Source organism: Oncorhynchus mykiss, chromosome 27 (genome assembly GCF_057628025.1).
Source record: "Oncorhynchus mykiss isolate SJ-2025 chromosome 27, ASM5762802v1, whole genome shotgun sequence".
NCBI lineage: Eukaryota > Metazoa > Chordata > Actinopteri > Salmoniformes > Salmonidae > Oncorhynchus > Oncorhynchus mykiss.
Window position 1 is genome coordinate 5162232 of NC_143048.1, and position 14896 is coordinate 5177127.

General features: G+C 46.8%; 1 protein-coding gene across 6 annotated transcripts in view; it reads right to left on the reverse strand.

Moving 5' to 3' along the window:
- Nucleotides 1-2391: 2391 nt before the first annotated feature.
- Nucleotides 2392-14896, reverse strand: part of sik2b (salt-inducible kinase 2b) — a 65665-nt gene continuing 53160 nt past the window's right edge. For all 6 annotated transcript variants that reach the window (XM_090224237.1, XM_036964956.2, XM_090224241.1 and 3 more), the window contains 7 exons: nt 14246-14416; nt 10418-10649; nt 9051-9350; nt 7811-7977; nt 5718-5828; nt 5398-5492; nt 2392-5305 (listed from right to left, as the gene is read on the reverse strand). In XM_090224237.1, coding sequence (XP_090080363.1) covers nt 4735-5305; nt 5398-5492; nt 5718-5828; nt 7811-7977; nt 9051-9350; nt 10418-10649; nt 14246-14416 — 1647 coding nt within the window. In that variant the 3' untranslated portion in view covers nt 2392-4734. The remainder of the gene's footprint in view (nt 5306-5397; nt 5493-5717; nt 5829-7810; nt 7978-9050; nt 9351-10417; nt 10650-14245; nt 14417-14896) is intronic.

The window sequence follows — 14896 nt, forward strand, 5'->3', positions numbered from 1 at the left end:
GAGAATGAAAAAAAAAATTTTTTTTGCTGCTTCAGTGTCTTTAGATATTTTTGATGTTATATTGATGTTTTGTTCCCCGAGCCACTTAGTTATCACTTTTGCCTTATGGCAAGGTGCTCCATAATGTTGGAAAAGGCATTGTTTGTCACCAAACTGTTCCTGGATGGTTGGGAGAAGTTGCTCCTGGAGGATGTGTTGGTACCATTCTTTATTCATGGCTGTGTTCTTAGGCAAAATTGTGAGTGAGCCCACTCCCTTGGCTGAGAAGCAACCCCACGCATGAATGGTCTCAGGATGCTTTACTGTTGACATGACACAGGACTGATGGTAGCACTCAACTTGTCTTCTTCGGACAAGCTTTTTTCCAGATTCCCCAAACAATCGGAAAGGGGATTCATCAGAGAAAATGACTTTACCCAAGTCCTCAGCAGTCCAATCCCTGTAACTTTTGCAGAATATCAGGTCTGTCCCTGATGTTTTTCCTGGAGAGAAGTGGCTTCTTTGCTGCCCTTCTGGACACCAGGTCATCCTCCAAAAGTCTTCGCCTCACTGTGCGTGCAGATGCACTCACACCTGCCTGCTGCTATTCCTGAGCAAGCTCTGTACTGGTGGTGCCACGATCCCGCAGCCGAATCAACTTTAGAAGACAGTCCTGGGGCTTGCTGGACTTTCTTGGGCGCCCTGAAGCCTTCTTCACAACAATTGAACCGCTCTCCTTGAAGTTCTTGATGATCCGATAAATGGTTGATTTAGGTGCAATCTTACTGGCAGCAATATCCTTGCCTTTAAAGCCCTTTTTGTGCAAAACAATGATGACGGCACGTGTTTCCTTGCAGGTAACCATGGCTGACAGAGGAAGAACAATGATTCCAAGCACCACCCTCCTTTTGAAGCTTCCAGTCTGTTATCCGAACTCAATCAGCATGACAGAGTGATCTCCAGCCTTGTCCTTGTCAACACTCACACCTGTGTTAACGAGAGAATCACTGGCATGATGTCAGCTTGTCCTTTTGTGGCAGGGCTGAAATGCAGTGGAAATGTATTTTTGGGGGATTCAGTTCATTTGCATGGCAAAGAGGGACTTTGCAATTCATCTGATCACTCTTCATAACATTCTGGAGTATATGCAAATTGCCATCATACAAACTGAGGCAGCAGACCTTGTGAAAATTTATATTTGTGTCATTCTCAAAACTTTTGGCCACGACTGTATAGGCTACAGTAGACTTGAGTGGAGCAATAGGAGGGAAATGCAGCAATGTGGGGGGCAGTGCACTAATGGGCGGACATGGCATCTCTGGGTTCACTCAGTTCAGTTGCCGGGGTGCATCATTTGCTAATCCATATCCAGATAACAAATAGCAAGGGCATCAGCCTAGTAAGGGGAGCAATGCTTGAACAAATCGAATAATAACCTCTGAAGCTTGTTTGTGTTGACAACAATCCAGTTAGCAACTGAGACGGACACCGATGGGAACGGGAACTGGTTGGTCTAGTTATAAGTGGAACTCCTGTAGGCAATCCTGATGTAATTCTAGACAAGAGAACCAAGAGGGATATAGACTCCAGTCATGTCGAGAGACCTTTTTGGGAAAAGTGGAACCATTCACTCAGTCCGAGTTTCTATTCACACCCATTCCTGGGCCACCTTGATAAAGCATCTCAGAGGAAGAGTGCTGATCCAGGATCAAGCTTGGCCTTTTAGATCATATGAATATTATATTGACAGGGGGACCTGATCCTAGATCAGCAGCGTTATGAATACAGGCCCTGATTTACTCCACACCTAGCGATGACAAATGTACCGTGCTGGTGAGGGCGGACATTTCACTCCAAAAGTTTAGACCATTAACTCTGGTCCAATCATGTCATTAATGAATTACTCACATCACTAGGACTGAGTCAATGGAGTTAAAAAGAACCCTGAACATATTTATCAACACCATAATGACGCCACATGGCCATCGGTTAAGAGTGTTTTCACAAAACCCATGCCACATTACCGATCAATTTGGATGTTGAACCGAGTTTGGGTAATGAAGTGTTATTAATAACTGACAATGGAGACCTTGGATATTTTAGCTGAAACGATTTCAGGCTCATGTACTGTGTGACTCAACTGTTTATTATAAAAGGGCTACGTGTGATTCACCCATCCAGTTCATTACTTTACGCCTACACAGGTTATACTGGTACAATAGAAGATCCGCTGATGTCCCTATTTGGGCTGTTGTAATGGAATCTGAAATAGTGAGCTGTGTTTTGGGGAATGACAGTGCCTATTATTCAACCATGGCCATAAATATATTCATCGTTGGATCCAACGCAAGATCTGCGTAGTCAGATTATTCGGGGGAAAAAGTAGATGAAGAAATACTCACACGCACGTTGTTCGATAAACCTTTTTTTTAATCTCAACAGCAAGTTAGCTTATGTGTGGTCAACATCAATGAAGGTAAATATAAAATTGGATTTTCTAAAGACAGGCGTTTGTCAGCAGGAAGTGAAATTATGATACTGAAACACATCCACTCCTAATCTTAATTGTTTTCTTTACATCTTCAACTATTACTTAGAAATATTGCTATAATACTTTTTTTAAAATGGCATATACTGATGGACCAAAAAAAAAGCACTGTCAAGAAGCTAAAACCAAGAAGCTCCTAACTCCACATGGTGTGGTTGGACAGGGAAACGTCTGAGGGGACTTTGGTTTCGTACCTTTGTAAAAACCTGGGTCTACTTATTTCCGGAAAGGATACCTAAAAAATAAAAACATAACGGGAATTAAAACTAGAAATAAAACGCTAAAATACTCTAATCTTCAACAAAACAAGTAAAAAAAGGCACACTGAACACTATTCACACTCAACACAATATTTGTTGCATCTTGAGAGCACTCAAGTCTCTAAACCCCCCCCCCTTTTTTTTTTTTTTTACAAAGCACAATGAACAACCAATAGTGTTATTCTCTGCTCTTTCTTTGATAGAACCAAATGTTTTGTGTCCATTTATTGGGATAACAGAGAGTAAATGGTTCCCTCGCTTTTGTTTTAGTCTCCCGGGGAAGCAGCAGACTAGGCTAAACACCATTCTGACTACCACCACCACCTCGCTCTCGCTATATTTCCTTTTTTTTACCTTGTAAAAGTGCTCCAGTAATTCAGCTTCCACAGACAATCCTGTAGTCTAGTCTATGGCAGTGTCCCAAATGGCACCCGTATACCTATATAGTGCACTACTTTGACCAGAGCCCATAAAAGCAGTGTAACTATGTAGGGAATAGGCTGCCATTTTGAGAAGCAGACTTTGCCTCGGACCTCGACCACTTGTTTTTCATCCTATTTCATGAAAAGTAGAGTTCTATTTCCTCATCAGAGATCTGTATGCTTCAAGTAGATTCAAAAGTGAAGTGTTCATTCTAAGCTTGCTGTGAGAGAGCCACTGTGAAACTTCACACAATTAATCCAGTGTTGTGTGACTAACGTTCCGTTCTTACATTTGTCTTTTCCTTCATCTCATTATACATATTTCTTCTACAGCAACCTTTAGGTTAGAGAAACACATTCCTTCAGAAACCCAGTAGGTATTTAGGTATATTACGCCACAGAATCATGAACACGGTTAGGCCCACATCAGCTGCACATCCCAGAAGGTATAAGGACACGATCTGGAGATAAAACCCTCACCTAACACTAGTGCAGCAAACTGATTTGATGGGACTTAACTTATTCCTTTTAGCGCCTAGTGAAGGGCTTCCCAAACGGATTTGTGTGGTTTGTTGGAAATAATTACCCCATTTATAAGGAACATGAACATAAATCGTGTTTCTCTTCATTAAATATAGATTGGAGTTCTGTTTCTGTATTTTTTTCTTCCCTTTTATCTGCTTCGATGGGATTGGTGGGGGGGGGGGGGGATTATCTCACGATTACGTCATCGCTGTCTACGCGCTGATGAGCTGTCACTGTGGATATGTTGGCTGTGAGTCATCATACTGGAATTCTCCCGAGAAACGTCACATTAAAGTAGGACTTTCTGGTGAGGAAGTCGCCCGTGCAGCTCCCTAGTCCCAAATGGATATATTGCTTCAATATTGACGAACACTGCACTTATCACGCGCGCATTAATTCATCACTTTGTCTCTTGTTCGTTCCTTGTTTTACTATGTCAAACACGCAATGTGTCTTTGAGAGTTCTTGTCCTATTTCAATACTAAATAGCATGGTTGTCGTTTGGATTGTGCTTTCGGTAAGCCAAGTTCCGTTGTGCATGTCTTCCAAACGACCAAACTGTGCTAAGTCTTTTTTTACCGTCCAGCTCTTCTCGACGAGGCTGCTGTCAGCTTTGAGGCAATTTGTGTTCCTGTGGAGCGATATCACTTCACACGTGACACCTCCCATCATGGCAACATCCATCCACATATACCCAGCCAGCCAGCCATGCTGGCACGCCCATATCGCCCAGGCAGTCACCAGGCCTGGGTCCTAGCATAGGGCTGATGGGAACAGAGGAGTGGGAAGAAGGGAGATGGGGATGATTTTGGTAGAAAGGTTCTGAGGTTGGTTCACCACAACAACAAAAATAGTATTCATTGATAAAAAAATTAAAAAAAAAAAAAACACTTTCCCATGTACCTTGACCCCCATCTCCACTCCATCATATCTACGACATAATGCTGTGTAGGTTTTCAACTGTCGGTAATACCGCTTTCTCCCCACAGTTCCACCGGCTTCAGTTCACCAGTACGAAGCCGTGCTGCGAGTCTACAGTCTCCATCATCTCGCTGTCCAGAAAGGAGTCCTGGAGTTCGGCGGGGAGTGCTAGCCCCTCGTACCCGGCCACAGGTGCCTCTCCTGGGCCAGACGGGTGTGGCTGCCCGGGCTCCAGGGGGAACTCGTATTGTTCTGGATAAAGTGCCTCTTGAGGGGAGTGAAACTGTCCCTGCTGGTCACACAGCTGGTAGCTGTAGCCCAGGGCCTCGGGGGGGTGATTCTGCAGCTGGCCGGCCAGGCCGGGGGGCATGAGTACTGGGCTGAGGTGGGAGTGAGGGTGGGGGTAGTGGTGGGCCAGGTAGGTGTCGTAAACCAGGTTGTCGCTGGGCTCCATGAGGGGGCTGAGGGCCTGGGTGTAGGGAGGGGAGGACTGGGAGCTGCCCTGCTGCTTGTGGGCCCCAGCCATTGCCCCCTGCTGCTGTGGAGGGGCCCCTGGGTCCCCTGGATAGGAACCCTCTACTATCTGCATCTGGTTGAAGTAGGTTTGGAGGTGAGTCTGCTTCTGGAGGTACATCCTCTTCTGGTGCAACCTGAAGATAAAGCGATATAGGTTATAGAGACAACCAGGAAAACAAGAAGTCGGTGGGATCTGTTTGATAAGTGTGAATAGCTAATAATGTACCTATGCTCCTGCAGCTGTTGCTCTAGACTCCGAGGATTCTCCTTACAGAAGAGCTGGCAGCTAGCAGGACTCACATTAGCCATGACACTAGCTTTCTGTAACGGAGAGAGAGGGACATATGAGGGATTCAATAACTATATCTTACCAGTCTCAAAATGTGCCATCCATAATCATTGATAGGTATAAAATGACGGTGAAATTGAGAAAATCTGTGATGCAGACAAACAAATTTTATTAGTCATTGTTTAATTGTAATTGATTACTCCTTTAATAAATATTTGAGATACATACAGTATAAGACAGATTGAATGGTGTAGTACCTGTAGTCTGTGCGTGAGATATTGCGTCTCGAGACTTTGTCTTCGGGACAGTAGAGGTTGGGCGCCACCCTGGTATAAAGCCAAGTTATCCTCGTGCTTGGATGCCTCTCCCTAAAACGCATAATACACACAGAAGAGTTCAGAGGAGGTTACACTCACAATCTCACTGGGTTACAGACGAAAAGCAGATAACATTTTTGGCGACCAAATTTACCCGGAGGGGAAAAAAACAATCCCGTTGCAAAAGATTGCTTTTTATTCAGTCAATGGAAATACATTTGACCGTCATGCTTATCGGTCTTTAGGGTCATTTGCTAAATTTAGGGGAATTCATTTGGGAGTGTGCATTTTCGTTAGTCACAATTTATCACACGAGCACAGCATACACAGCCTATTTTGAGCGGAATATCACTTGTCAGACAGCACTAGACCTGCTGCTGCGGTTCCTCAAGCACGTTGCTGCTGGAGTGAAACATGCATTTATAAGCCCAGTCATTGCACAATAATTCTATATGCAATCGCATGTTAAAAACAGTTTTGATCGCCATGATTAAAAAAAAGACCTATTTTTATTTCTCAACTGGTAATTGAAGCACGCCTTCCAATTCGCCATTCAAGAGCATAGCCTGCCTACCGTTGCCTATCAGCACATCACCCACCACTTTGCAATGTGAGCTGGAGGCAGTATGCATTTTGAAAACATATACTTCATTGTTTGAAACCTGAATGTTTTACGTCATATTACGAGGCATGTCTTACTTTGCTTCAAAGTAGCCTGGGCAAAATCTGTCAATTGAAACCAGCATTTCTCACCTGTTCTACTGGCTTTCATATACATTTTCTTTCATTGTCCAGAGGCCTCCTTGTCATATTAGCAATACATCCTAGTTGCGGCATCTTTAGATTCCCCCTCATTCTAAGTTTCTAACTGAGATTTTCATCACCGTCACATATGCGCTGTTTAGAATGGTGTTTTATCACCGGAGTTGCATGTTCTGTCAAGATGAATTATCATAAGATAAACGTGATCTCTGTCATTTTGAGCACCGTTGGTGGACTCCCGAACGGGTTTACGCACCCAATGCATATGGGTCCGGTACATTTTCTCAAATGGAAAGGAAATCCAAATCTTCCCGGTCACGTTGTCCCAACGGAAACCCTGACGTGGAGGCGCGCACCTTGAAAACACACACTCACACAGCTCCACTGAGTAATGAAGTCATTACCACTCTTGTATACAGGGCCAGTGTGTTGCTGTTGTTGTTTTATTAATGTTGTTGCTGACTGTGTATAGTGATTGTGTGGGAAACAACTATAGGGACCTTGTTGACAGACAGGCATGCTGCCAATAAGCCCTTTCGACCACTAGGGCTTTGTCCCAAATGGCACCTATTCCCAATCCCTATTAGTGCACTATTTTCGCCCAGAGCCCTGGTCAAAAGTAGAGCACCAAAAGGCTAGGGTGCCATTTGAGTCACAGACTAAGCCTCTGTGTATATACCACAACCAACCAACCACACACACAGGCCTTGTGTTGACACGCAGCAACCACAGGACGCACTGTTCTAGAGCAAGGGAGATGGATGTACCGATTCACAGATGGATCGTGCCCTCTCTCTGTCCGTCTTAGCGGCCATTCAATTGACTCCTTGTTGTTGCCCATTTACAAGCGGCAGCCGGTACATTCTACTTCCCAGATTTGGCGATTCAGTTTCAGTCAGTCACACAGTTACTTCTAAGATAACTCGATTGCCTTTCTCTCTCACAAGCACAACACTTTCCCTCTAACCTCACTCTCCCTCTTTCTCTCGCTCCCTCTTTTTCTGTCCCTGAGCAAGTGAAGGCCCAGTGGGCACCAGTCATTGCTATGGGCAGCAGTATTACCTCAACAATGGCTGTATTCACTCTGTGCAGCTCCAGGGGCTGACTGACAGTCAACAAGGAGACAATTGGCCTCTTCGTCCGGACGGATCATTATATAACCAGCCTGGTCTGTGATTCACCGGCTGGCTGGCTAACTAATCACTGGTGAGGTCAGGAGTGGTGCTGCTGGGTGGGATCTCACTCTCGGTCACTGTGGAGCCAGTACTGACCTGCAGCTTGGGGTCCAGCAGGTTCTGCAGGTTTGCATGGGGCCCCAGGGTCCTCATGGAGGATGGGTCCTCCCCAGAGCCCATCTGCTCATACATCTGTTTGTTCAGCTCTAGGATGCCTTTGGTCCGCGCCAGGTTCTGGAGATGCTGCCGGAACGCAACCAGACCTGACAACATAGAGTTGGGATTATAGCATCCAAACTAATTGTTATAACCCGGTTCCCTTGCATCTCCGACTGAAATGACATGGCCATCACTTCTAGCCCTACCTTCACCGCCTGCAGGGAGAGAGTATGTACGTCATGAGTGTGTGTGTGTGGGTGGGTGGGTGGTAACAGTGTGTGTGTAATGGTGATTGTAATAAAAATCCATCTCCGGCTCCTAAAAGGCTGGCTGACTGTTCATGATGGCGTGAACCATGGGACCTGACTCATCCTAATAATACGGCTATATAAAGATTTGAGAAGCTTCTCCACATCTCCTCCTTGCAGCGGCACGCAGAACCCAGCCGCTTCAAACAGCCATTACAAAGAAGTGGGGCTCCGGTGACTCTTAGCTCCTGCTGTGTGTGTGCGCAGACTGAAGAGGCAGCTGGGGGAGGGGAAACACACACACACACACACACACACACACACACACACACACACCTCCTGTATATACATTTTAAGCGCCATTAGTTAAGTTACTTTACAAAGTGCTTTTTCTGCTGCTACGGGATTAAACATTCAAAACAGAGCTATGTGGGCCAAACCTTCAAAGCGCAGTCTGATTCACAAAATGAATCATCAGAGAGAGAAAGAGAGAAAAGCGAAAGACAGAGTGGGTGGGTGAAAGAGAAGAAAATAAAGAGAATGAGAGCCAATTTCAGCTTGAAAATGTGTGCGTGCAGGGGTGTGAATGAGCTGCGGTTCACAGGGGTGTCGTGTCGTCTGTGCAATGATTAGAGACCGAGACCTTGATGATGGCGTCTCTCAGGGGCCTCATGTTCAGGGGTTGAGGGAGGACAAGATGCTCAGATGGAGACCTGAAGTCAATTGTATTTTTCATTTAGCAAATGACACCCTATTCCCTGGTGTATATAGTGCTCTACTTTGGAGCAAAGTCACACCGGGTGTCTTATGAGACGGAGGCTGACGACAGAGAGAAAGATGGAGAAATGTAGAGGGAAAGACGGAGTGAAAGAAACAGGAAGACGGAGAAGGAGATGAGTAAAGATCGAGAGACAACCAGTGGATCTCACCTTGTGTGAGGGAGGTGTCGGAAGCGCGGCGGCCCTCCCTGAAGCTGATGGGCGAGCGATTGTGGGCCTCCCTCCTTTTGGAGCTCAGGCCCTGCATGGTGGGGTTGGGGGGCCGCTGGCTCATGAAGGGGCCCTGGGTCATGTGGGGCCCCGAACTGTGGGTGTTGGCCAGGACCACCTCGCTGAGAGAGGGAGCGTCCTCCAGCAGACTCAGGTCACTGTGCAAGGAGCCCATGTCGTAGCCCATGTCGGAGTCCACGCTGCCCAGGGACGGGTTGTGGCCCGTGGTGAACAGTTTACCTGTTGGTTCACAGCAATACAGGGTTCAGGGTTCATTGACAGTACTACTGGTGTATTGGATATTGCTCTATTTAGGGCCACAGGTGTTTCCAGGTAGGCCTGGCACAATTATCATATAAACGTGTAACCGACACTATGGACAATAACCGTGAACAAAAAAGAAACGTTGTTGTCAATCGTTTTTCATACAGTCATGTTATGATAAGAGGGGATTCAACTTTTACATTCAAGTAGATATAGTTTACCCAATAGGAATTTAATTTAATATATATATATTTTTTTACATAAAGTGGGTAAAGTTAGCAATCATTTTACGAGCAGAACGACATGGTTGGGTGGAGACCCTTCATTTCGAAAAGCTCAAAGCTGTCAAAATCTATAGGTAGAGACAAGGGTGTCACTGAAGCTGTCTTGTATTCATTAGGTATGTGATAGCTACATTTTCAAATAATGTATTAAGATGCATTACAAGCTAAAAAAATAAATAATAATAATTCTGAATATAACAGTGACCATTTGCATGACAATTAATCGTTACCCCAAATTCCATAATCGCCACAGCCCGTTTCCCGGGTGAGGTCGCTGGAAAGATTCCTGAGAGGTATGCTACAAAGCAAGACCAATGACTTAGCCAGTTAACTTCCCAGAATATTCTGAAATAACAATTAATTTTTTTAAAAGATAAGCATGAAATGGGCATGGTCTAATTGCCTCAATAACCAAAACACACTAAGTTTAGCTTTCTTAAATTAACCAGAAAATCAAGTTATTTCAGTTATTAACCTGTTGATCCTGCTTTGTAGTGTACCCCTCTAGCATCAGCTAGATACAATAAATAAATAAAACCAGTCCATCCACTCATTCATCCATTCATCCACCTATGAATAAATGTGGTGCCTTTAAAATAACAATTTCCACAGGAAGCGCACATTTTCACCATTCACATACGCAATACTTGCTGGCTTAGCAGATCAACAACCCATCGTATGAACACAGGCCTATGTCCCCTATCTAGCCAATGACCTATATGATTCTCTAATGTCCCAAAGCCTTGGTTCAGTTCTGACCTTGGTTGATGACGGGGCCCAGCTGGTTAGTGACCTCGGACAGGGTGTGTCGGCGCTGGCCGAAGCGGGCCGTCTGGAAGGCGGAGAAGAGGTGGGCGGGGTCGTCCTCGGCGTCGGGCTCCTCCGTCTCTATGCCCTCGTCGATGGACGTCTCCATCATGTTACTGGGTGACGACGCGCTGGACTTGCGCAGCACTGTGGGGGGCAGGGGGTCCAGCATGCAGCCATTCACCTAAAGGCAAAGACCGGGAGAGGCACGGTGAGTTGTTTGCTGGAGCAATCCATTTATGAAATGTATTTCACAGGGACGGTGGACATTAATTCCCTTTCCACATCAATACTCAAGTGCCAGTTGTTTGCAAAAGAGCTAATTTTCATCCCATAGTCCTTGGGAACTCGCTATAGAGTTCAAACTGGGTTACCAACACAGACTCTCAGGGCATTCTCTCTGGGGAGCTAACGTGAGTTTCCAGCACCCAGGCAAGGTTACTCATCATGAGAGAGGGTCTCACCTAAACACTTCCATTATTACACTTTGCTCTCCCCATTTATCTTCATGCCTACGGGGCAGCATGAGACTCTATGACGTGAATGGGACCTCCTCTCTCTCTCTCTCTCTCTCTCTCTCTCTCTCTCTCTCTCTCTCTCTCTCTCTCTCTCTCTCTCTCTCTCTCTCTCTCTCTCTCTCTCTCTCTCTCTCTCTCTCTCTCTCTCTCTCTCTCTCTCTCTCTCTCTCTCTCTCTCTCTCTCTCTCTCTCTCTCTCTCTCTCTCTCACTCTCTCACTCTCTCTCTCTCTCACTCTCTCACTCACTCACTCACTCACTCACTCACTCACTCACTCACACACACGAGGTAAATGGCTCCTCTATTGGTTAATTCATGACCAGGCAGCTTTCCCCTTGTGTTTTCTGGAGTGGACAGCTCTGCACCTACAATCCTGCAAGGCTTGGGGACTGGATGAGTAAACCAAATGTGTCTGCCATTTCTTTTTACCCCCCCGCCCGTTGCTCAGACACTGTAAGAGGGGAGAGGGGAGGAAGTCTGGTATGCATGTACAGGAAGTGTGCTTTGGCCGAAAGTGCAGCGAGAGACTCTTCCACAGAGACAGACGCAATCAGGCTCGCTCGTCACACACGCCTCTCGCTCAGTGTCTCTCTCGCACACAAATGTCTCCCTCTGACACAAATCTCTCACGCACTCGCACGCACACACTCTTGTCTGCCTCTCTGACACACCCCCTCGCTGACACGGATCATCTGGATGAGTTGCCAGGGTAACCAGAACCCCGGGCTCCTCCAGTCAGAGCCGCTTCGTACAATTCCTGAACCCAGTCCCCTGAAGCGTGCTAGGCCAGGAATGCTGCCTGTTACTCAACACACTGGGGACGGAGAGGGGCTGGCTGCACGAACCCAGGCCACACCAGCCTATTACTGCACTAGTGCCTAATGTGCATCCAAAAGGGGCGGCAGGCAGCCTAGTGGTTAGAGCGTTGGACTAGTAACCGAAAATCTGTCGTTCTGCCCCCTGAACAAGGCAATTAACCCACTGTTCCTAGGCCGTCATTGAAAATAACAATTTGTTCTTAACTGACTTGCCTAGTTAAATAAAGGTGGGGAAAAAAGGCACACTATACCCTTATTAGTGCACTAGTTTGACCAAAAGTAGTGCACTAAAATAGGTAACAGGGTGCCATTTGGGACTCATTCCTAGTCCCTACAGTGCTTAGAGCCAGCAGGGGCTCATAAAGAGTGAGGGAGGGCAGAGGGAACGGCCTCAACAAGCAGCATCCTGGTCATGTGTTCTGCTGGTGCTCCTGCTGCTGGTGCTCCTGCTGGTGCTCCTGCTGCTGGTGCACCTGCTGCTGGTGCTCCTGCTGCAGAGATCAGGCTAGTTCCTTGTTTTTGAGGGGCCACGCCGTGTTCCCTCACCAAGATAACACTTGAGCGTTATTTTGATTTAATCTCTTGCAAGCCTGCTGGTTACACAGCATTTTTTTAATGAGGGTTAATATATATTTTTTTAAGTATAGTTCGTAAGTTAAGAAAAAAATTGGTTGTAAAAGTGATAAATAATGGTCAGAATAAAACTGGTATAGGGTCTGTGCGTATAAGGGAGCTGTTCAACACACAGCAGAAAGCAGGGGAATGGTAGATTGCTCAACGTAGAGTGCTGACGTCAGGAGCGAAGTCGAATGCTAAAGCCTGGCCAGGCTGGAAGAAAAGGTCACAGTCTGGCACAGATAAAGACAGACACTTAGCAGAGGAGGAGGAGTAGGGGAGAAAGGGAGAGAGTCTGGATCCAGACGTGCAGGGACAAGAGTACAGCAGATGTCACATGGTCCAACACTAAGTGTGTGTGTGCTTCTAGTGTGTGTGTGAGAGAGGGAGAGAGGTCTCTGATTGTGCCCGAGCTGTAAAGAACTGGCAGCTGTCACATCAGATGTGTGGCCCCAGCCAGTGACAGACAGACAGAGACAGACAGAGGGGACTGAGTGTAGTGGCTTACGTAAACTAGCGAGGGGCAGCTGGCCGTGCGGTTACTGTTAGACCCAGCCAGCCAGTGCCTAAGCCTTAATGGCTCTGGGGACCTATCCACAGGGCAAGACCCATCCCTCCATTCCCCCTCTGATAACCAGGCTGTGGCTAGGGCAGGGTGCACAGACAGAGTGCATCTCAAATAGCACCCTGTTCCCTATATAGTGCACTACTTTTGACCATGACCCATAGGAAATCTATGGGACCTGATCAAATGTAGTGCACTATATAGGGAATAGAGTGCCATTTGGGATGCAGAAGAGAGAATGGGGGCCAGCCAAGTAGCATTAGCAGCAGGTCCAGGTCAGGAGGGGTCAGAATAGGACAGGGGATTTGAACGAGGTTAACACACAGACACACCGTCACGGTCCCAGCTTATGTACTCTCCCTGTGGAGCCCCGACCTCAGTGAAATGTGAGTCAGAGCTCTTTCATAACATAACTGTGACGCAGTTACCACCATCCATCACTCAAGCAGCATCCCATATGGTACCATATTCCCTTTATAGTGCACCACTTCTGACCAGGGCCCAGGTCAAAAGTAGTGCACTACTAAATAGGGAGTCGGGTGCCATTTAGGGTGCAAACTCGGGTGGAACTAACTAGAAGTTCCCACACAAGGTATAAAAGGGGGTAAGAGGGGACTAGGGCTGGACTGTGTCAGTCCTCAGCTGATTTTGTGTTGTTGTTCTATTGAGTGCCAAACTGGCAACGCTCTGTTCTCTCGCTGCCTGGCTGTGGGGCGTTGGGGACAGCCTTGAACAAAGAGCCCCCTGGGGAGGAAAGGAGGGAGAAAGGAGAAGGCAGCATGAGTGGGCTAAACTAAATTAAATACAGACAAGAGTCCCCTCTTGGATAACTCAACTGCAGTGGCCAGTCGGGGTGGCCTGGGGAGATCGGTCCTCTGTAGCGTCACCACTGTCCAGTTGCAATAAGTGCACCACGGGGTCGTGCTCAGTAGGAGAAAACCTTTTGAAACGTTTTCAAACAGGGGAGGTTCTCCCTGAGTTTGTTCAATATGAACATCAATTTGTGTCATTTGTTTTGCTTAATTTCACTAACTCAACAGTGTTATCCAGCTGGAAAACTGGATAACACTCCACATAGTGGGTGTCCACAGGCCAGGGTGTCCACAGGCCAGGGTGTCCACAGGCCAGGGTGTCCACAGGCCAGGGTGTCCACAGGCCAGGGTGCCCACAGGCCAGGGTGCCCACAGGCCAGGGTGCCCACAGGCCAGGGTGGTTCAGAATAGCTCGTAACCTTAGATTACATGTTGTTTGGCGTCGTGACTTACTTTAGGAGTGGCCACGTCCTCGACCATGAAGCTGTGCTCAGGCAGAAGAGGCGACTGCGGGAAGTTAAAGGCATCGGCCGAGGCTTGGGGCAGGGCAGGGGAGCGTAGGAGACCCCGCACCCCCTGGGACAAGAGACCCACCTGGGGGGAGCCACCGCTTGGCTCGCTCGGCTGTAGGGGACATAGATGGAGGGGTACAGAGAGAGCGAGAGAGAATGAGGGAGGAAGATCAGGAGAAAGAGATGAGGATAAAAATTGGAGAGAATCAAATAAAGAGGAAGAGGGTGAAAAGATTGGATAGAGAGCGAATCAAAGAAAGAGGGTGAAAGGAATGGATAGAGAGCGAATCAAAGACAGAGGGTGAAAGGAATGGATGGAGAGCGAATCAAAGAAAGAGGGTGAAAGGAATGGATATAGAGTGAATCAAAGACAGAGAGGAAGAGGGTGAAAGGAATGGATATAGAGTTAATCAAAGACAGAGAGGAAGAGGGTGAAAGGAATGGATAGAGAGTGAATCAAAGACAGAGGGTGAAAGGAATGGATAGAGAGCGAATCAAAGACAGAGAGGAAGAGGGTGAAAGGTAACAGAAAGAGAAAAAAAGGAAGTTGAATGGATAGAGGGGGGAAAAAAAGATGGCAGCGAAAGGAAGA